The following is a 23607-nucleotide window of genomic DNA, read 5'->3' as shown; positions in this document are numbered from 1 at the left end:
CATCTCCGGACCGGGAAAACCCTCACCTGGGGACAACGCCCATGAACACTCACTCGAATGTACAATGGTGTGGTGAGATAAACCCGTTTACCTACTCTTCCATAATCACCAAGTACCGCTGAAACTAGATGTTGGGAACATGAATCGAATACGAGTCATATGGTACATCAAGTCCCTTCATTATAACTCCACATCTAGTTTATTGACAAATAAACTTTTAATACAACTTAGATCAAAAGCTTTGCATTAATTAAGTTGTTGATTAAGTTAATTAACACAACCCATTCATTTATTAAAAAAGATAATAATAATCAATTTTATTTTAGCTTTTTATTTCCAACCCAAGCATTTATTAAAAAAGATAATAATAATTAATTTTATTTTACCTTTTCTTTTCCAACCCAAGCATTTATTAAAAAAAGATAATAATAATAATAATAATAATAATAATAATCAATTTTATTTTAGCTTTTCTTTTCCAACCCAAGCATTTATTAAAAAAGATAATAATAATCAATTTTATTTTTGTTTTTTTTTTCAACTCAAGCATTTTTTAAAAAAAAGATAATAATAATCAATTTTATTTTAGGTTATTTATTTTTCCAATTCAAGCATTTATTGAAAAATATAATAATAATCAAATTTATTTTAGTTTTTTTTTCAACCCAAGCATTTATTGAAAAACGATAATAATAATATAAATCAATTTTATGTTTTTTTTCAACGAATATTTCAAATGAGCTACTGACAAGATTTACCATATAGGGATACACTCATCTCTGAATCGAGAAAATTCTCACATAGGGCCAACGCCTGTGAACATTCGTCTGAAGACACAACAGTACAGTGAGATAAACACGCTCAGTTCAAGGATATAACTAGTGAACATCGCCAACCCGCCCTCCCATCATCACCAGATTTCGCCGAAATTAAATAGTGAGGACATCAGGACATGAATCAAACATTAACGTCTAAACACTTAAGTTGTTAACTTGTTTATTAAGTTTAATTAACCCAACCCAAGCATTAAATGAAAAAGATTACAATAATCAATTTTACTTTAGTTTAACTTTATAAATAATAATAATAATAATAATAATAATAATATTTTGTTACCGTAATAATATTATTCTTCCCCTGCCAACTGTCCTTCCTATTTTACCCCCAATTCCTCAGATTCATTCAGTAAACTAAAACTGCTCATTTTCCCCAAATTCCACCAAACCAAAACCCTAATTCCACCAATTGATATCAATTAACCACTTCATGATATCAATCAATTAACCACTGATTCAATGTCGAATTCTCGTTCCGGTGACGGCGGACGGTTACCGAAAGGTATCAGCGTCGTCAACACTGTTCATTCCGAAGTTGCTCCGTGCTTGCCGTTGCCGTCGCTGCCGGTGTTCTGCGGCGCGCGTGATCAGGACTTGCGGTTACTTGACGAACAGCCGGTAGGTGCGGTTAATCAGTCGAGGCGGACTGACGTGGCTGATCGGGCTGGTAGGATTGCTAAACTGCTGCAGGATGCTGACGTGTCGTATTTGTGAGTATTCGAACTGGTTGAATTGTTATTATTACGTGTCGGATTGTTTCTAGGGTTACGAGTTTGATTACATTATGTAGAATTGGAATGTGTACATAGCTAAACTGCAATAGGACACTGATAGATCGTATTTGTGAGTTTTCGAATTGCTTGAACTGTAATGTGTACATAGCTAAACTGCTATAACTGTTATAGGATACTGATGTATCGTTTTTGTGAGTTTTTGAACTGGTTGAATTGTAATGCGTACATAGATAAAATGCTATAGGATACCGATGTGTCGTATTTGTGAGTGTTTGAATTGGTTGAATTGTGGTTTTGATATTTTGGATTGGTTCTAGGGTTACATTTTTGTAGAATTGTAATGTGTACATAGATAAACTGCTACAGGATGCTGATGTATCGTGTTTGTGAGTTTTCGAACTGGTTGAATTGTGGTTTTGATGTCTTGGATTGTTTCTAGGGTTACGGTTTTGATTACATTTTGTAGAATTGTAGCTGTTGTTTAGTAAACGAAAATTTTTGAATAATTGAGATTTGAGAGAATTCTGATTTTGAATGAGGATTAGGTATAGACTAGCGTATAGTGCATTTATGCTGAGATAAGAAACATAGCAGTGAGTTTTCGAAGTGTTTGAATTGTGATTTGAATTGTGATTTGACGTGTCGGAATGTGTACTGTTTGTTGATTATTTGATTTTGTAGCAATGCTGAGCGTTCGCAAAACGAGTAATTTTGAATAATTGAGAGGATTCTGATTTTGAATTAGGAAAAATTAGGTCTAGACTAGCTTATAGTGCATTTATGCTGAGATAAGAAACAAAGCATGATTAGAATAGCTAAACTGCTACAGGATACTGATGTGTCGTATTTTGTGAGTTTTCGAACTGTTTAAGTTGTGATTTTGACGTGCCAGATTGTTTCTAGGGTTACATTTTGTAAAATTGAAATGTGTACTGTTTGCTGATTAGAAGGTGAGTTAGCAATATTTCGAATTGAGAAATGAGAAGATTATTTTGAATTAGGATTAGGTCTATACTATCTTTTAGTAATTTTATAAGGAACGGTTTTCAGAGAAAAAGTCATTAGTGCATTTATGCTGAGATAGGAAACAAAGGATGATTAATGATGGTTGTAGGACTTAGAATAGAATAAGGAATGCACATAGATAACTAATTACATGTGTAAAAGAGATCAAATCTTCGGAAATAAAGAAACATAGCGCATTATAATTGATATAATTTTAGTCTAGCAGTAGGTTTGATATTATCTGCAAGTAATTACCAGCGGCCGTGGCATGTAGTAGTACAATCTATAGGGATATAAAGTCCATATGTGTTGATTATGTATGCTGCATGTTACATAACTATTTGCGGAAAATCGGAGTTACATATGAAGAAAGACGAGATTAATATACCGAAAGTTGTAGCTTATACTACATGCTTTGGTACGTGACGTGAATATTAATGGAAGTAAGTGTGGCAGAGAGTTTTGATCATTTAATGCAAGTTGGAAGTGTTATGCAAATGCGTTGATTTTAAAGCATTTCTGTGTTAACTACAGCAGCATAATCGACTCGTGCTAGTTGATTGTGTAAATCTTACTAGATTCGTCTCTAAAGGCTTAAGAGATGGACGGTTTCTAAAAATGATATATAATGAAAATATTTTCTTTCCCTCTTCAAACATCTTTTCATAATTTTATAGGATTTAATTGTCAATCTTCATTCTATCGTCCTGTTGGCAATCTACAGAAGGATTTGCTAATGATTATATGAATTTCCTTTTTTTTTAGTTCATCTCAAAACATTTTCTTTTCTAAACACATACATATAATCACATTGGGTGTGTTGTTTAAAATATCAAATTCTATGTGCAGGAATCTTAAAACAGAGGCGAGGCAAACACCTTTTGGTCATGAAGAACGTCTAGACCTTTACGATGAGGTTCTTAGATGCAATCCTGAAGCATTTGAGCACATTGCTCCAGGTAACAGTTGATGTTGATGTTTTTTTAACAGCCTTATTTTTCCAAGATGTTTAGTGACTTAGTTATGAGGAAAAGAATTTACACAGGAATTTATTTAGCAATCAAGAATTATTCCAAAGTAGCATGAAAATTTTATCTCTATCTTTACCTTTTTAAGCTAACCTTGAGTTTTAGTTGGTGTCATTCTAATCAATAACTAAACTTGGAAGCACACAGTTAGTTATTACGAACTTTTATCTATTCACCATTTATTTATTAAGTAATGTGATATTTATGGTGGTGAGGAAATTAATTGAGGTTGTCATGTGGAGGTGGTAGCGCTGTCTAAGTTTATTTGAAAACCTATATATTGATAAGACTACCCCTTTAATGTTATAATCAGACAACATCATTCTTCTTAACGTCAATTAGTTTAGATATTAATTGTGATTAATAGCATTTCTAATCATAGAGGTTCTTTTGGCTGTCAGTAGTGCTATGAGTTGTATTTTTTTTTATGGTTAGGCTTAGAAAACATTCAAACTCTAGGAAATTTTACGCCATCAAAGGTTTTTCATCTTGCGGAGTAGTTCTTCACCATCCATGTATAGGTTCTGTATTCAACTCATCTTGATTAAATTAAGTTGACAACCATTCGACATATCACCATCGTTTTAAAGGATTCAATAAAATTGGCTACCTTTTTAAAGGCCATTGCATGTCTTTGAGTCTTTAACTGCAATTCTAAACAACTCTAAGATGTTGGATCCTGAATTCTTTGACTACAAAACTGAAAAAGCGTCTCTATATTTGGAACTAAGGAAGTATTGTATCAACTTCCTTTATCAGATGATATTCGCGGACTCCATAAGGTAAAGGAAATGGATCTTTGTGGACTCACTATAGTAAAAGGTTTTGGGTTCAGATTGATCTCCCTGTCTGAATAAAGTCCTGCTTCTAGGCCTTGTAAGCTTGCACTCATTTATAGAGAAAAAAACTAACTTGCTTTGATTGGTATAGCATAATCACGGTTTCCCTTGTCGTTTTTATTCTAAAAAGTGGAAAGTCAAGGAGAATAAGGGGAAGGAGTATAATATGAGATATCTAGTTTTGGTAACCTAGATTCTGTACTTAATGTTGGGCTAAGTCGCTAACAATTAGTATATTCCGAAAAAGAGTGTAACGGTAAGATGGATGCACGAGAAACCTAGAAACCTTGACCAACAATTGTTATAATATGATTATAGATGATTCATAGACCAGTTTCAACTTTCAATTTATAAAGATGCCAGTCAGGCAAAAAGGTATTATAGTAAGAAGATATGTGTATTATAGTAAGATGGCTCCCATATCCTTGATATGAGGGCCAATGAAGATAAAGACCACAGACTCAGAAAGTGTATACACGAAGTAGAAAAAAGTTATTGAAGACTATCTTTTCATTTCTTTTTATGAAGCTATTATATACAGTTTTAAGACATTATTAATCTATTTATGGTTATACGTGATTCTTCTCTCTCGTATGATTTTATAAAGCTATATCCGTGGACCGCAATTATTGGAGGGTATATTTAGGGTTTTAAATTGGACTTGTTACAATTTAGAGGGTAAACTTTTTTGTATACATGTTCTTTTGACATGTGTTATTGCATTTGCTGCACACATGATTTTTTGTACTGGTATTCTTCTATAGGATAAGTTTAGATTCTGGGTTAGTGGCGTTTATAGCTTCCATTGACCTTCATATGCAAAGTCCAACATGTATCTTTGTTTTGATTTGAAAACCGTTATGGTATCCTGGCTTGTAAAAAATACATGAATATTGTTTCCAATTTTCTCGTTAGAAGATAATCACTCAGTTTTAACCTTCTTATATCATCTAAAATATGTAGAGGCAATAGTTATTCCTTTATCTTAAATTGCCTTGTTTATCTTTATTAAAAAAATTTAAGTTTCTCAGGTACTGCCATGGAGCAAATGTATAACAATACGGTAGCTAATAACAAGGTGTCTGAAAGAAAGCTGCTCATGCAGAATTTATCAACAAATAATGAAGCCTTTGAAGACAAAGGGGAAACACCGCGCCCACGCGAGCATGTAGTTGGCACCACACATGTTTTTTTTTATTTTCAATTATTTAATTGTTATGGTTGTAATTATGAAGATAATTTTGCAGGATGTTATTAATTCTGCATCTAAAAAACCCAAACTCAAGAAGAAGGGTGATGATACAGTCTTACCAATTGAACCAGACGAAGCTGAGCGTCAAGGTTCCTTTTTTTCTTTTTTTTTTGTTTTCTAGAAAATGTTTGTCCTATTAAGATATTTAAGATTCAAGCTTCAATCGTTCCAATGCAGCTGTAGAAAGATTCTGTGAAGTACTTGAGGATTTGTGTGGTAAAGCCGAAGTATCAGTGGATGATCGTGAAGAAGGTGAATCAGAATGGTTGGTTTTGCAAGTTGTCAACGTTAGAACTCTCGTGAAAGAAGTTATGTCAATCCGAGCAAACAAATTCCTACATTTGGTTCCTGTTGTTCATCTAGAGAGACTGTTAAAAATTCTTGATCATCAAATCCACAGCGCCGAAGGCCTGTCCATTACTCAATCTGAAAATGTATGTTTCTGACTTCGGTACTTTAATCCTGCTTATTCCTTTTCATATTGGTGATGCTTGATGTGCTAAACACAATAACAATGTTTGCAGTTGCTTCCTTGATCACTTCTGACTGAGAGATTATGCATATAGAAAGTATTTTGTGCATTTATTTAAATCATTTTTCATATACCTTGTATTCTAGTTACTAAATTTAGGAGATTCCTAATGTTTACATTATAGAATTCTTTAATCACAAAATTAAATGATTTAGTTATTTGGATAGGCTTCATAAGTTTATGTGAGGTAGCATCATTTAAATACAGTTGATAGTATCATTTGTGTTGAGTGATTCCATCTTCCTGCAAGTATGCTTGCTTTTAAGTTGGTTATATTATATAGACAAACAGATGCATATTACCATTGGCATATGCTGTCTAGTTTAATCTTAGTCATAATTTCTGATGTTAAATGCTTTTCTGAATTCTGATATATGCATCTCGTCTGCAGATACACTCTATTTAACTTGAAGTTTATAACAGTTTTCTGTATAGGGTGTTTGTTTTTATATTGCTGGCTAGATCATATTTTGACATACCTGGTTCTTTCCTGATTTCCACTCATGCTACCCATCTCTTGTTAAAATTTTGGGGGATGCTTGCTACTAATTCATGTGTTTTTTATTTATTTTATATGTGAATGAATACGCGATCTTCCCTGTGTTCCACCAATAAGGCGCTCTCATTGTTCTGAAACCTGGCCTTTGTTTGGCAAGCCAAAATGTATTAATTAAAAATTATTATTTTTTCCAGTCTCTTTCGGTTGTAGTTTCTGCAATTTCGGTGGCACTTGAGTCTATCCATGCAGCTATTGGTATTATGGCTTATAGTGGAATGCCAAAGCAAATCTACAAGGAGGAGGTATATGCCAACTATATATGTGTATGTGTGTAACAGTGTTTAATGCTGTGTTTCTTTTTAATTTGTATGCTAGATCATTGAAAGAATTGTCGAGTTCTCTAGGCGACAAATAGCAGACGTCATGTCAGCTTGTGATCCAAATCATCGTTCAACTAACAAACCAATTGACAATGGAAATTTTCAAGGTAGTTGCAAATTCTGTAAAGGACCCTCGAGAGATGATGTGGATTTAAATAGTTGTTTTTTCATGTTAGAGCATCTAGAATATCATGTATTAGTTATATTCCTTGACTGATTTCTAACAAGTTTTTTTTATCTCTGCCCCATGTCTTTGACAGACGAAGATGATGATGAGGATTATTATGACGAGGAGCTTGGGAGTGCCAGCAAGAGAAGGCGTACTGCTAGAAGTGTGAAAGTGAAAAAATCAGGATCAAACAAGTAAGTTTAGATGAGTTATCAGTTATCAAAACTTAGTTGTTGAAATCATAGTTATCAAATGCGCTAGGCGCACAGGCCTCACTTGTGGCCTAGGTGCAAGACACGAAAAATGCAAGGGCCTAAGAAAAAAAAGCATGTTTTAATAATAAAATAAAAAATATATTATGTATAAGAAAAATAATACTATTCTTCAATTAAAATAAACAAAAGCTATATTATATAACATTTTATATCATCTAGTTAGTATCAAAAGTTTTAAAATAGTCCTGATTTTCTATCATTTTCTTGTTAAACTCTTTAAAATTTGTTTTTAAAGTTTAAATCATAAAAGGGGTTACTGTAAAGCAAGACGATTAAAAAAATATTTTCTTCTACCTTCAGTCTTGTGTGATTTATAGAAACCAAAAAATTGTCAATGATTATACAGACAAATTGGAGTTAATTAAGTAAATTCTTTATTTTTAAGGAAGTTTTTATCAGTCACATAAGTGATAAATTAAAAGAAATCAATATAAGTAAACAAAAATATCAGAATTCCGGATTTGGCTCCTAAAAAAGCGCATTAACCATGGAAAGTCGGTATCGCCCCAAAAATGCGAACGATCTATATGCTTATAGTTTATGGCTTCCTTGTTGTCAGAATTTCTGCTGCGGCACATAACATACTTCAGAAACTGTGCACTATCATTGCTTTTCTGAAGGATTTGCTGATGATAGAGCGCCTATCAGATAGCTGCATTTTGCAGCTAGTGAAGACATGCTTTTCAACTTTGTCGGTGGATAACATTCAACTTTTGCAATTGAAGGCAATCAGTCTGATTGGCGGGGTATGGAACTTTTATCTCTGTTTGCTTTGTATACATGCTTTGGTTTTCTTGATAATTCTAAATTTTTTGTTCTTTGTTGTTCAGATATTTTTTTCTTACCCTCAGCATCGAGTGTACGTCATGGATGAATTACTTCAACTTCTTTTAAAGTTACCGTTGTCAAAACGAATTCCGAGAACGTATCACCTTGCTGATGAAGAACAGAGACAAATCCAAATGATATCCGCTTTGTTTATTCAGTTGATTCATTGCAGTGTGAACCTTCCTGATTTTTTGAGGGAAGCTTCTGACAACAATCCATTGATTAATATTGGGATCGATTCTAGTTATCCTCACAAATCCCAAGAGTCGGTAACTGAAGCGTGCTGTCTTTTCTGGGGTCGAGTGCTCCAGCGGTTTGCAAATTCAAAGAATCAAAATCAAGAAGCTTCGGACTTTAAGATCATGCTGGAAAATATTGTAACAGATCTTTTAACCACCTTGAATTTGCCTGAATATCCTGCTTCGACTCATATTCTGGAGGTATCATCTATTTATCTCTACAACTTGGTGGCTCGGTTCTTGTGTTTTGTTGTTAATGAAAGTTGCTTTCAGGTTCTTTGTGTCTTACTACTACAGAATGCTGGGCTGAAATCTAAAGATATTGTTGCTCGGTCCCATGCTATTGATATTCTTGGTATGATAGCTGCAAGGCTAAAGCGGGAAGCTGTCCTTTGTAAGAAGGAAAAATTTTGGATTCTTCAGGAGTTACTTGGTGGGGATGCTATTGATAATAACCATCCAGATGATGCATGTTCTGTTTGTTTAGATTCAAAGTCTGAAAATTCATTGGTCCAGTGTGAAGGTTGTGAGAGATTATTTCATGTAGAGTGTTTGGGAACAAGAGAACATGAAGTTTCTAGTAGCAACTGGTTGTGTCAGCTTTGCCAATGCAGGAAACAACTTCTTTCCTTACACTCTTACTGCAAGGCCCAGGGTAGGGATGAAAGTAATCACACTCGTAAGAAGTCAAAATCGAGTGACACTCCTGATGTTACAAAGTTGGAGATTGTTCAACAGATGCTTTTGAATTACCTTCAGGATTCTGGGTCTGCTGAGGATGTGCATATATTCACTAGATGGTCTGTAAACTTTGCACTATTCACCATTAGTCAAACAAGTCATTAATTATGGCAATATAATGTTTTGCAGGTTCTATATATGTCAGTGGTACAAAGAAGATCCCAGTAGTCAAGAGAAGTTTCTCTACTACCTTGCTAGGTTAAAATCAAAAGAAATCTTACGTAGTTCTGGGATGAATTCATCCTTATTGACAAGGAGTTCTGTCAAGAAGATAACAATGGCGCTGGGACAACATAGCTCTTTTTCGAGAGGATTCGATAGAATTCTTCACTTGCTTTTGGTCTGCTAGCTACTCTCTTTTGCTTTTGTTTCATGTTTGACTATTTATGCTTTCTTATTTATTAAGTTTATTAATAATTACAGGCAAGTTTGAGGGAGGGCTCTCCCATTATTCGTGCCAAAGCAATGAAGGCAGTAAGTGAAATTTTATAACAAATTGTAAGGCTCTTATTTGGTTTTAGTAAGTTAACTCACGGTTTTGTCTGTACATTGTTCTGTTGTGAGCAGGTTAGTATAATTGTAGAGGCTGATCCAGAGGTTTTGGGTGATAAATATGTTCAAACAGCAGTTGAGGGAAGGTTTTGTGACTCTGCTATATCTGTACGAGAAGCAGCACTAGAACTTGTTGGTCGATATATTGCTTCACATCCTAATGTTGCTTTAAGGGTAATGATCTTTTAAATTTCTAATCCTTACACATAGTCTTTGATCTTATACTATTCAGATTACATCCCTTTATTTGTTTGTTTTCTATCAGTACTATGGGAAGGTAGCTGAGAGAGTGAAAGATACTGGAGTGAGTGTTCGGAAACGAGCCATAAAGATCATAAGAGATATGTGTACTTCAAATGCTAATTTCCTAGAGTTTACCAATGCCTGCATTGAAATTATTTCTCGTATTAGTGATGAAGAATCCAGCATTCAGGTAGTATCACCTTTTTCTTCTAATATTATTAATTATATGTTCACTGATATAATTGTTGTCTCCTGCTTACAGGACATTGTGTGCCGGACATTCTATGAGTTCTGGTTTGAAGAATCTTCAGGTAGACAAGACCAAATTTTTGCAGAGGGTAGTTCTGTAACAGTAGAAATAGCAAAGAAGACTGAACAAATGGTTGAAGTGTTGAAGAAGATGCCCAGCAACCAGTTGCTTGTCATTATCATCAAGCGGAATTTAGCACTTGACTTTTTTCCACAGTCAACTAAGGCTGCAGGAATCAGTCCTGTGCTTGTTGCATCAGTACGCAAGCGATGCGAGCTTATGTGCAAGTGCTTGTTGGAGAAGATATTACGGGTATTCTTTTGTGTGCTGCTTTAATTCACATTTTAACAGTGTACAATCAGAATGCTTAGTCTTTTCTTTTTGTAAACTATGAATTGTAGGTAGAGGATGATACTAATGAAGCCGATGTGGGTACACTGCATTACGTGTTGCTCTTGCATGCTTTCTGTGTAGTGGATCCTGCACTTTGTGTACCCGCCTCTAATCCTTCTCAGTTCGTGGTCACTTTGCAGCCTTATCTAAAGAGACAGGTTCAAACAATTGCTTTTAGTATTTAGAAAGCCCTCTGTAGTTATATATGCAATTAGCACTAATTATACTGAGCATACATATGACTTATAACCCTTGGTATTATATAGAGCAACTTTAGTTATCAACAGAAATAAGCCACTTTAGCATATCATACATAAATCATTGTTAGGCATAGAAAGACAACTTTCTCTGTTTAACATGATATGAACTGTGCTACATTTAGCTAAGCATACATACGGCTTATAACCCATTTCTTTCATTATCATATATCATGGAAAACCTGAGATAACATAAATGACAATAAGTGTCAGCCATGCCAATGATAGCTTGGTTATGCTTGTATCAGGCCGACAGTCGAGCAGTTGCACAGCTGGTGGAGAGTATAGTGTTTGTTATTGACTCAGTCCTGCCCTTGGTACGAAAGCTTCCTCAAAGTGTAGTTGAAGATCTTGAACAAGATTTGAAGCAGATGATTGTCCGTCATTCTTTTTTGACAGTTGTTCATGCTTGCATCAAGTACAGTTCATTTTCCCCACTTTTATGCCTTTAATTATTATCTTTCCACTGCCTGCTTAATTTTCTAAAATTCTGTTTCTTTTAATTAACTAGAGCAACTGGAGTGTGTTATGTTCAAACATTCCATCATTTCATGATTGTAGTTTAGTTTCTATGAATTAACGAAATATCCTCTTTATAAATTGCATCCATACTGATACCATCACTTTTACTTTCTGTCACCATTGACTTTCTCATCTAACTTTTACTGCATGTATTAATGATAGCAATTTGTTTACCTACAGGTGCCTTTGCTCCATTAGCAAAGTATCAGGAAATGGTGCATCAGTTGTTGGGCATCTTATGCAGTTGTTCTTCAAACGCTTGGATTCTCTGGGTTTCAATAACATACAGGTTGGATTCTTTGATTTTTCTAATTTTTATGTCTACTCTTACCGATCAACTCATTATAATCTCTATTTCTCATAGTCCATGATAATATCTTTTATTATTTACTTTCTTAGAAAATAACTAAACTAACTTTTTCATTATTGTTTTCAGCTAGTGGTCCGGTCCCTTTTCTGTCTAGGATTGCTTATTCGCTATGGAAGCTCTTTACTGTCTATGTCACTACCCAACAAACAGAATCCTGTTTCTGACAGCCTCAGCTTGTTTAAAAAGTACTTCCATGCAGAGGATTTTGCTATAAAAATCAGATCATTTCAGGCATTAGGTTATGTTTTAATTGCTCGGCCCGAATTTATGTTGGAGAAAGACATGCAAGACATCTTAGAGACAACACTTTCTTCTAGCGCTGATGATCGGCTGAAGGTAAATACGTCATACAGCTTTGAGTCTTTACGTAACCTTGGGCTTGCAGTATGTTAACTATTTTTTTGTTGTTTCGTCAATTTTTGTTTTCAGATGCAGTCACTACAGAACTTGTTTGAGTACCTTCTAGATGCAGAACACCAGATGGAGAATGATAAAGCTGGAGATGATACGGTTGCTTATAATACAGCTGCAGGCAGTGTGCCAGTTGCTGCAGGTGCTGGTGATACTAACATTTGTGGTGGAATCATTCAGTTATATTGGAATAGCATTTTAGGGAGATGTTTGGATGCGAGCGAGGAAGTGCGTCAATCCGCTCTTAAGGTGACTAGCGATTTTTTGTGTAACTTGTAACTAGTTAAACTTATGACATCTAAAACCTGCAAAATGAAAGGCTGAAAAAAAAACTTATTAATCATTTACTTTGTGAAACAGATTGTGGAAATTGTGCTGCGTCAAGGTCTAGTTCATCCAATTACTTGTGTACAATACCTTATAGCACTTGAAACAGATCCTCAAGAGGCAAACTCTAAGCTGGCTCATCATTTGCTGATGAATATGAATGAGAAGTACTTTCTTACATTCCTTTTAATTTGTTATTACTCCTTTAATATATTCACATGCCTAAGATATTTAATTATATTTTCAGGTATCCTGCCTTTTTTGAGAGTCGTCTTGGTGATGGACTTCATATGTCGTTTATCTTCATGCAGTCAATGAGTCAAAGTTTTTCTGACGATTCAGACACAAAAGTCCCAACCAAGACACCTACAAAAGGAAAATCAGATGGTAGCTCGTTTTCTTATGCGAGATTGGGTGTTTCTAGAATTTACAAGGTTATTCGTGGAAATCGTGCATCAAGAAATAAATTTATGACGTCGATTGTTCGCAAGTTTGATATGCCTGGCTGGCATAACTCAGTGGTCCCTTTTCTGATGTAGGTTATCTTTAATTTAATTCATAGTGTAATTTTGACTTGATTAAACTTATTATTTTTTTCTCTCAGATATTGCACAGAGATTCTTTCTTTACTCCCGTTTTCATTACCTGAGGAGCCTCTATATCTGATTTATGCTATAAATAGAGTGATACAAGTTAGGGCAGGGGCAATAGAGTCCAATATGAAAACATTTTTGCATAAACTGCAAGAACAAAAACAGAAAGAACCTGCAAATGGGATAGTGCAGCATGATCCAATGGCTCAAAATGTTTCTGGTGTGAATGAACTTGTTGATGATAATCGACACGCTGCACAGGAATACCCCAGTGAGATTTCGTTTACTCAAACTGTGCCCATGGAGCCTGATCATGATGAAACTTCTGTGAACCCAGAGAATGATAATATTATCATCCCACCGGTTGATCTGCCAAATATCCAGGTAGATATTATTTGCATTCAGATGAATATGGTGTCTTTCTTCATTTGCATGCTTAATGTTTTGGTGTTATTATAGGCCGACTGCCTTGCAGCTTGTGCACTGCAACTTCTTCTGAAGCTTAAACGACACCTAAAGATAGTATATGGTTTGGATGATGCTCGATGCCAGGTGTTGCTTTATTCTCTCATAATAATTATCATTCTCGTTAAAAGAGTGATTTTGATTTTATATTTTCATGAAACAATTTTTAATTTTGTATTCGCCATGTTTTGTAGGCGTTTTCTCCAACTGAACCGCACAAACCGGGGGAGTTTCTTTCACGGCAGAATATTCCTTTCAATATCGGCGAGACAAATGTTACTCAACCGACCACCTATCAGGACATTTTCCAAAGATATCAGGTAACCGTTTTTAAACCTAATCAAAGGTGGCAATTTTTGACTCATTTAAACAACATTTTATAATTACTGGGTAATTTAGCTAAGAATGAAATGTGTCAAAATGGTTCAAACATGTCTGAGGTAAAGGTTCAACCCTACTTGAATTTTCACAAGTTAACACGAACACGACCCAAATTTTCACAGGTTAACACGAATAGGACCTAATTTTTCATGGGTTGACACGAACACGAGCCGTTGAAACCATTTTTTTATATTCTGATATTTTATCACATATTAATACTTTAAAATTTCAATTTTACAACAAATAATACAATTTCACATTTACATTTTAGTAATAAAATCTTATGTAGTTTTAAATTTGGCTTAAAGTACCCAACCGATATAATTCATGGCATAGAACACATTTTAAAAGTGTGAGATAAAGAATAAATGGGTTGAACAGGTCAACTGCGAACCTGTCGGGTTGACATGAACCCGTTTATACTAAACCAAAACCCTCGAGTTTTGTGTTAGGTTCGTGTCATGTCTGAAGTTTACACGAAGTCACCTAAAGTGAACTTTTGCAGCATCTTTCCTCTTTTGCAATAATATGCCTTTTTGTTATCATAACCTTTTTGGTAAAAACATAAAAATGTGAAAAAACTGTTTCGGGTCGAACCAACACAGTTCATACCAACAAAGTACCCGTTACCCATATTCGTTTCTCCATTTACCGATTTCTGAACCAACACTCACAAAGCAGGAATTCAAAAACGCGTTGAAGGAAGACACAGTTGACTACTCAGTCTACACATCAAATATCAAAAGGAAGCGTCCTCCCGGGAGGCCGCGTATCGCCAAGGCAGCGGTAGGTCATGTCAACGGTGGCAGGAACAATAGAGAGAAGGACGACGACGACGATGATGACGAGACTTGGGGAAGCAGGACCCGCGTAGCAGCAAGCGGTGGCAGGAGAAATACCAGAAGTCAACATCAGCAGCAGAGGTTATAGTTGTATATACACATTACAGGTACAACAAGCTAACATTGTACAGCTGGTAGTAGAAGCAGAAGAAAAAGAAACAAGCCTTGGTGCAGCATGCAGGTTATATTTTCCGACTCCCCGATTTTTCTCTCCTAAAATAGTCAGATTGCATTAGTTTTTAAAAGATTTATTTTGGTCGTTCGTTAGTAACCATCGTCGTTGGTATGTTGAATGCACCCTTGGTGTATGACCCGAAGGGTGATGTTTTGTATATTATCATAGATTGAGATTTAGTTTGGAGTCGATTATTTGAAGCAATATATTATCATATATTATCATAGAATGCACCCGTGTCTGTACATCAATTGTTTTCTGGGATTATAATTTTCGTGTTGCTTAGTTTTAATTTCTTTTCTTTATATCTTGGTGTTTTGCTATGTATTGGTTGAATGGTTGATCTCTAGCTGCGGTGTTTAAAAATCGTTGGAATTGACTGAACCGTCCAAACCGAAGCAAATCGTTGGTTTGGTATACAAACGGTTTGGTTTTTATGGTTTGATGGTGAACATTCTGGTTTAAAAAGCTACTTTGAAAAAAAAACTGAACATTAAACCACAAGCGAGTAAACCCGGCCAGTTAGCTAGACCACTGAACCTGGCCTAACTTGAAACATCGGTGGAATAGAAAAGTCCGCGCCCACCCCTGGTTGAATGATGCTCCCAGTGATTGCTTCAGTTGTTGGTCGTACGTAAGAAGATATAGAGTGCTCTGTAATCTTATACTAAGTGTTTAAACTAAGAGTAAGTAGCTGATAATTATACCAACTAAAACAGCTAATTATTGCTTCAAATCTAAGTCCAATTATCACCGTGTCCCCGACGACGACGAAAAAAGCTTGGCGTGCTCGAATGGTACATATAGATTAGTTTTAAATGGTAAATAACCCAAAATTTTAAACTAAACACGTTAATTAACTAAGATTCATCATAGTCTAACCAATTAAAGATGGTTAGCTCGCCATATTAGGAATAAAACAAAACATCAAACAAATAAAAAACAAAATATAAGGTTCGGGCTACTTGGAACGGATAGAATGGAGGAGAATATATAAAACTCGTTGAAAACTTTTTTACTTGATTTCAAAACTCGTTGAAAACTTTTTTCAAACAATTGTTTTTCTACAATGGAAGAGAATATATAAAAGTGACACCTCATTTCAATTCTTTGTCGTGGACGGACCTACCCTCAAGTAACCCACGTTGTCACGCACGCACCATGCCTATTTCTAGTTATTATTTTTATGGTTATTTCCTTAAAATTAGTAGATGTGAGCATTGGGTAATTAGTGATTACTGCTGGATTGTAAAGCTATATTTGTTTTACTTCATGATTTGAATGAAAATATTTTTATTCTATGAATTATAATCTGGCTTCTCTCTAAATTAAATTTCTTGGCCAACAATTAAAAACCCGTTAGAACCACATTACCTCTAAAGAATGGACCAACATATTTCTCTATCCATCAACCCAATAAAACAAACAAACTAACTCCACTCCTCGAATATCCCAACCAAACTCCTAATAAGTATAAATTTATAACATATAGGGGTTTGGTTTGGTGAGAAAAAGTAATGCCATTAAGTACACCCAACAGCTCTCAAACCATAATCTTTTGATTTTGTTCTACTGTTTTTCTGTGTTTGTATGTGAATTTTTCTATTATTATTATTATTATTAATGGGTTAATTAGCTATGGGTGAAATGCAATTGATATGTTCTTTACCTGTGTGTATTTCAGTAGGGATGAGCACGGTACCGTGCCGGTACCGAAAATAATTTTACCACTAGGCACATTTTTAATGTAACTTTATAGGATGAATATTTTATTTGTTTTTTCATGTAAATTGGGTATGCTTGTTTAGGAATCATAAATTGCTTGTCAACATTTTAGAAACTCTTTTAGGAGTTAACATAACGTTAACGCTTTCATGTGTTATTTTTAGTTTCTTGAACATGCAACACACCTAAACCCCATAAACTAAACTTCACACCACCACATCATCACTACTCATTGATAATCATGAATCTCCATGAGAGATCCTCCCCGTAGTTCATAGCAGCCGCCTCCTCCGTGGCCGGCTCCCCCTCATCTCCATGGTGGTTTTGTTGTCTTCCTGATACTTACGTCGAATTTCTTCACCCGCTGCCACAATAACGACACCATCCCGTAGGAGTTTTTCTTCTCATTCACGGCTGGTGTCCTGGATTTGCTCTTGCTCTCACCACCGATTGTGAGCTTTGCCATTTTCTTGGCGATGTTCTTACCTTTTCGAGGCATGGTTTTTGATCGATCGGAACTAGTAAAGTGTGTATGTAGTTTTGTGGTTGGTTAAGTATGTAGTTTTGTAGTTTTCGAGGCATGGTTTTAAACAAGACTCTTGTTCATGTTTGTTGGTTTTAAAATACGAACTTCACGTTGAACGGTTCACTCATTCAGGTCATTCACAAGCAAGCCTGGATATAAGTATCGCTTATGAAAATATTATCTAATTAAACAAGCACGAAAACCGCAGTTGAATTGTGTCTTATTAACTTAACAAAAGTTATAATCTTCGTATGCTTTTGTGATCAGGTATGGGCCTTTCTGGATATGTTCCACATACCTTAATATTTGTGGCAGCATCAATTGGTACATTTGCAACATACTTGCCTCACAAGTTCTATGGCTATGTTCTTATTGTCGCCAGCCACAAAACTACATACTTTATCTGTTCCGATCGATCAAAACACATGCCTCGAAAATGTAAGAACATCGCAAGAACTACGGTTAGGATCTCTCTCATGGAGATTCATGAGTAGCGATGATATGGTGTTGGTGTGAAGTTCAATTTTAAGTGGTTTAGTTTAGTTTAGTTGTTGGATATAATGATTGTAATTGTAAGTTTGTCTCTTTTGTAATGACTCCCTTTAGCATTATTATATTATTAGTTGCTAATCAATCAATTATCTATTATAATTTAATAATTGTTTGTCGCTCTAAATCAACTTAATATTTGGGCTAATCAGTTGTTATTCGCTTTGTGTTTTTTGTCATATCACCAAAATGCAATCTTTTGTTGTATTACCAATTTCATCCCGAGCATTAACTTTGTTAGATTTTTATGTTAAACGGAAGGGCATTTCAGTCCTTTTACACCCAAGGCTCTTTTATGTAACTAATTAAAACCATTTTGTTTAATAGTTGGAACATGATATGTACTTTCAAACAAAAAAGACAGGTAATTAAACCATTGAGTGCATATATACAAGAATGATTTAAGATTAAAAAACAAACAGATTAATGTGTTGTTACTTTGATCAAATCATATAAATCATCTTATAAATAATAATCTGTCATAGTGTGATGAGTAACTATAGGTTGAAATTTTGTTTGTAAAGCCAAAGTTGCGGCTTTCGTAAAAGCGTGTGGGCATTTTGGTCATTTTACAATTTTGAAGCAAGTTTATAATTTAAAAGACAATTCAACATAAGAATTTCTTATAGAAATGTAAAGTTTTGATCAAAGTAATTATGGTAACTACTTGTATATGTGATTTATGCGGCTATCTCTTAATACGAGTCGCGTAGGCTAATTACGGGAACAGCTGTAGGTAACAAAGTCTATATACCAAGATTCATTTGTCTCGGTTAAAGTCTGTTACGTGATGACTATTCACAAGAGTCAAGGTCAATCGCTTAACCAAATAGGCCGGTGGCAGTCACGCTAGCTAAACCACTACACAGACTTATATGAATACTTATACGAATACATATATCAAAATCAAATTAATAAAATGTATATTTCCTGTCCATACCGAATATTCATATCAAACAATTATCCCACATTTACTCTATATATCATATATGTAATATATTGGTGCTAATTAGTAAAAACATTAGACACTGACATTGAACAGATACAGCTTAAGTACGAAGGACAGAGCCAACTGCAACACAAATATCCCAGCTACAATAAAGAACCACCTTTCACCAGCCGACGCGATGTGGTTCTTAAGGTTCTGAGCCACAAACAAAGCCGACATCAACCCTGCTACCCCTGTTATCACCCATCTGAAAATCTCCACCGGGATAATGGACAGACACTGCATTTAATCCCGGAAAACTTTATTATTGTCTGTCTATATATCAACTTTCTTAAGTTGTACTATGTTTGGGATTAGGCATGTAAACGAACCGTTCGGTGAACTGTTCGTGATTTGCTCGGCGGGAAGTTTGTTTATGTTCGTTTATTTAATAAGCAAACGAACCTGAACAAAAAATTTGTGTCCGTTTAATAAGCAAACGAATCGAACATAAACGAAGAACACGAACATGATCATTTTTTAAATAACAAACACAAACACAAAATGTGTTCGATTAAGTGTTCTTGTCCGTTTGAAGTTAAACAAACGAACACAAACATGTCCTTGTTCGTGTTATTTTGGTTCGTTTACAGGCCTACTTGGGATAGTTAGATAAATTTCCTCTTATAGCAAAATATCATCCCATTACACAAGTCAAGAATTTCACCTCTAATCCAACCTAAAATAACTTTAAAAAAAAATATCATAAATCATTTTTACTAACCGTGAATGTAAATGTAAACGACGTTATATAAATTCATGCAACTCTAAAGATAATGAAATTGGGAAACAAAATGCTTACCATTGCAGGAATGAAGATGAACAGAGAGTAACCGTATAGACAGAACAGCTGAACGAGGGTCGATGGTGCAGAGAAATACTTGAGAATTACATACAGGCATAGAGGGACAATAAGAACATAGCCATAGAACACGCCAGCAGACCATGTTACAAGATTGATATCATAATTCCACTCTTTGTGATGTAACTTGTGAGACAAGTAAGTTGCAAATGTACCAATTGACGCTGCCACAAATATTAAGGTGGAACATATCCAGAAAGGCCCATACCTGATCACAAAAGCATATGAAGATTGTAACTTTTGTTAAGTTAATAAGACACAATTCAACTGCGGTTTTCGTGCTTGTTTGATTAGATTATATTTTCATAAGCGATACTTATATCTAGGCTTGCTTGTGAATGACCTGAATGAGTGAACCATTCAACGTGAAGTTCGTATTTTATAAACCAACAAACATGAACAAGAGTCTTGTTTAAAAGTCGCGTTGATTCATGTATGTTGTTACTTGTTAGTTTATCTTCATTAAATATTTTAGGCCCGTTACAATATAGGCTACTTTTAATTGGTTGTAACTCGGTTAGTGTTAATTCATCTATGTTCAGTTACATCAGTTCGTTATTGTCCGTGAACCATTCGTTGTACTGTTAACGAACGTACACAAACAAATACATACAAGTTCATTTTGTTAACGAACAAAAACGAATAAGAAAACCTCGCTAGTTTAACTGTTCGCGTTCAATCATTTGTTCGATTAAAATTTTACGAGCGAACACAAACAAGATCTATTTGTGTTTGTTTACAAGTCTACTCGTATCTAAACGATAATCGACTTACAAGTCAGGGTTGCTAGCAGTTTTCTCATTAAAGCTACCTCCAAAAGGCAAGACAGAATCTTTAATTCTTTCTAAAACATCGGATGTGTCAACATCAAAGTAAGGCTGGTAAGCAGCAATTGTGAACATTTTGAACCAACCACCGCTTGATTGTGATTCAGATGAACCAGATACTGGCTTTGAGAATGTATCTACAGATATGGAATTACAGTTTATTATTGCCTCTTGAAGCAAACAAAAACAAAACTGAATAAAACTTGCTATACCATGCAGGCCTCAATGCTTATAAACATAGTTAGCATTAGCTGAGTTAGTTTAATAAACAGTTAAGTCGGCTGAATATTAGTTAGGTCTCTACTATTATAACTACAAAGCAATGTGTAACAATACAGTCTGTAAGTTGTAATGGCAAGTTTCAATCTTCATATTTAGGTTAGATTAGATTTCTTATCCCAAGCACTCTATAACACAGCCTTGCATATGAAGATATGGCATCCATATCCCTAAGTCTAAAACATAACTTCATCCATTTCTTGTATGGAAGACGATTTAGATCATTCTGTTTCTATGAATCTGGCTATAGCTCAATCTCAAGAAGCCAAGACATGTTGTGCATCCTTACATGGTTTTAAAAAGAGTGCATCAGCAGCGCATAACATGTGATGCGCTGAGATCGCATCAAGTGGAGCGGCGCACTTTGATTCCATGATGCAGGGATGAAGCGCACATTTATGAGGTAAAGTGAGTCTCTTTATAGGTTACTTTACTTGCACCTTATACATAGACTACTTGTACACATAGAGTAAAAAGGCTTATACTGATCTCTTACTTTTCTATCATTTAAAAATAATTTCGTAGTACTTTCTAATAACAAACGCCTAACACTCATCACATATCAGATTTTCGAATCAAACGCATCACGCATAACTTATAAACATACAAATCATTTCAGAAATCTAAAACACTATCAATCTAACTCATCCTAACAACTCGACGAACATCATACAGATCACAACTAACTGAGCTATTACTAAACAACATCATCAGAGATTCAGAGATATAAAACATGCACCATCAAACAATACCATATTAGTTAAAGTGAGTTTCGGCATAGGTTACCTACACCTTATGCATAGACTACTTGTACACATAGAGTAAACAACTTATTTTGGTTATACATATAACTTTTTTGGACGTACTACGGTTTTCATTACATTATTTGTTTTGATCTCTTATTTTATTTTTTTATCTTTTAAGTTAACAAGCTATGCAGTCAATCTCGGTGGTATCGCGGTTATCGGCCCTCATGTGAAATATCGGTCAGAATATCGGTACCGATAATATCAGCTATATTGATCGATATATCACCGATATTCCCGAGTGTTTTAAGTCATAATTTTCAACTTTTAGTGTTTAATGTTGGTGTTTCGAGTCTTAATCAGTTCCTACATGCTACAATTGTTAGTGTTTTGCAAGTTGCAAAAAGATAATTTGTTAATAGTAGGAGAATATACTGAACTGTTAGTGTTAAAAGTGCTATATATATATATATATATATAAATTCTGCATGATATTAAAATTACCGATATCTCACCGCGATAACCAATATCTCAAATGTCGGTCTTCAACCGATATCTTCCGCATTAGCTACTTAGTTAACAAGTTAAACATTATCTATAACTAACGCCTCGCACGCATCGCACACTTAAAAACATACAAATAATTTCAGAAATGTAACACACTATCAATCTAACTCATCCTAACAACTCAACGAACATCATACGAATCACAACTAACTGAACTAAACCAGATCAATCCATCAATCAATCAAGTAAAATCTAACCAAAATCAAATAACATTATCAGAGACTTAAAAGTTAAAACACACACCATCTGCATCACGAGGCGGTCCCGCAGCGCCCGAGATCTTGCCGTGCGGTCCAGACGGAGGAAACGTTTCGAGATTCGCATCTGCAACAAGTCAACAACTAATAAGTCATCGGAAACAATAAAATTATAAAATGCAGACAATAATTAGGGCAAAATACGTAACGAGTAAACAATTACCGGTAAACTTTACAGACACGTGTCCAGGAGGATCTGAAACAGCCTATAATAAATCAATTAAAACAGTAAATTAGGGTTTCAATTAAGTATTAGAGTGAGATTTAATTAATTAGAACTGAAGATGATGATAATGATGATGAGACTTACAGGTACAGATCCGGATACATTCTGGTTATCAATCGATGTGTAGTTACCGGACATCATCTTATCTTGCTAGTAGTTTATCGCCGTTGACCTAGCGTTGACCGTTAGCTCCGGTAGGTCGACCGGCCGGACGGAAGAATAGATCTGTGTGAGCTTTGTTACGCCAACAGCTTTTATATAGTTGGGCTAGGTTATTAAACAAGCTTAGGCCCGTTTGTTTTTTTAGAGATTTAAGTCTGAATCTGAATACCACATCTGAATGTTAAGAGGTGGTTCAAATATCTGAAATCTGAATCATTAAGAGGTGGAGGCTAGAGACGAACCTCTAGTCGTTGGAGATGGAGCCTAGTCTCCGGGTTAGAAGTTAATGGAGGCCGGAGACAAACGTATGTTTTTTTTGGGTTAAGAGGTTTTCAGACCCACTAAAAGCTCTTACTAGTTCAGATCCTATTAAGACGCTGAACCTCTTAATGCCAGAAAAAAAAAAACAAACAGCCCCACGTCTGATTACGTCTGACTGAATCAGACGTTTTCCTCTATTCAGAGAAAAGAGGCAAAAACAAACAGGGCCTTAGTTGTAGACTCGAGCTCGGATCAATTATTTTACTTCCTTATTACTTATAAATTTCATAAAAAAGTTTTATAGTGTTTGGCAAAGTTAGAAAGTTGTGAGGAAATAGATTATAAGTTACACTTTGCTAACTTATAGCTTATGAGAATAAGTTATAAGGAGGTGGAAATAAGGAATCCCAAACACCTACGAGTTGGTCTAGAGTAACTTGGAGTGACTTAGGCTCGTTTTCACCCCTAGGTGCGAGTAAGGTTAAAGTTAAAGA

At 35.0% G+C, this 23607-nt stretch overlaps 2 protein-coding genes across 2 annotated transcripts; one reads left to right on the top strand and one right to left on the bottom strand.

Annotated features, from left to right (window-relative positions):
• Window positions 1-1107: 1107 nt before the first annotated feature.
• LOC143532072 (sister chromatid cohesion protein SCC2-like) lies at window positions 1108-15324 on the top strand. The gene is made up of 27 exons (XM_077027218.1): window positions 1108-1546; window positions 3425-3534; window positions 5474-5610; window positions 5690-5783; window positions 5872-6128; window positions 6920-7027; window positions 7101-7212; window positions 7366-7468; window positions 8109-8295; window positions 8380-8817; window positions 8890-9416; window positions 9487-9697; window positions 9781-9831; window positions 9925-10083; window positions 10175-10342; window positions 10415-10714; window positions 10804-10953; window positions 11301-11470; window positions 11755-11863; window positions 12011-12280; window positions 12374-12604; window positions 12716-12849; window positions 12930-13217; window positions 13287-13659; window positions 13735-13827; window positions 13935-14060; window positions 14803-15324. Exons 1-27 carry the CDS (start codon window positions 1296-1298, stop codon window positions 15049-15051), a joined length of 5406 nt encoding a protein of 1801 aa, XP_076883333.1. The 5' UTR covers window positions 1108-1295; the 3' UTR covers window positions 15052-15324.
• Window positions 15325-18809: 3485 nt separating this feature from the next.
• Window positions 18810-22944, bottom strand: LOC143532043 (uncharacterized). Its single transcript, XM_077027195.1, has 6 exons — window positions 22775-22944; window positions 22628-22670; window positions 22451-22531; window positions 20563-20752; window positions 19729-19996; window positions 18810-19166 (listed from the first exon to the last, which is right to left on the bottom strand). The coding sequence occupies exons 1-6, from the start codon at window positions 22829-22831 to the stop codon at window positions 18960-18962; spliced, it is 846 nt and encodes a 281-aa protein (XP_076883310.1). The 5' UTR covers window positions 22832-22944; the 3' UTR covers window positions 18810-18959.
• Window positions 22945-23607: the final 663 nt, after the last annotated feature.

The sequence above is a fragment of the Bidens hawaiensis genome, unplaced genomic scaffold, assembly GCF_021521415.1.
Source record: "Bidens hawaiensis isolate Kalapana, Puna unplaced genomic scaffold, B.hawaiensis_p1.1 tig00009343_1, whole genome shotgun sequence".
Classification (NCBI taxonomy): Eukaryota; Viridiplantae; Streptophyta; class Magnoliopsida; order Asterales; family Asteraceae; genus Bidens; species Bidens hawaiensis.
The sequence above is the reverse complement of the archived record's forward strand: the minus strand, read 5'-3'. Positions and strand labels throughout refer to the sequence as shown.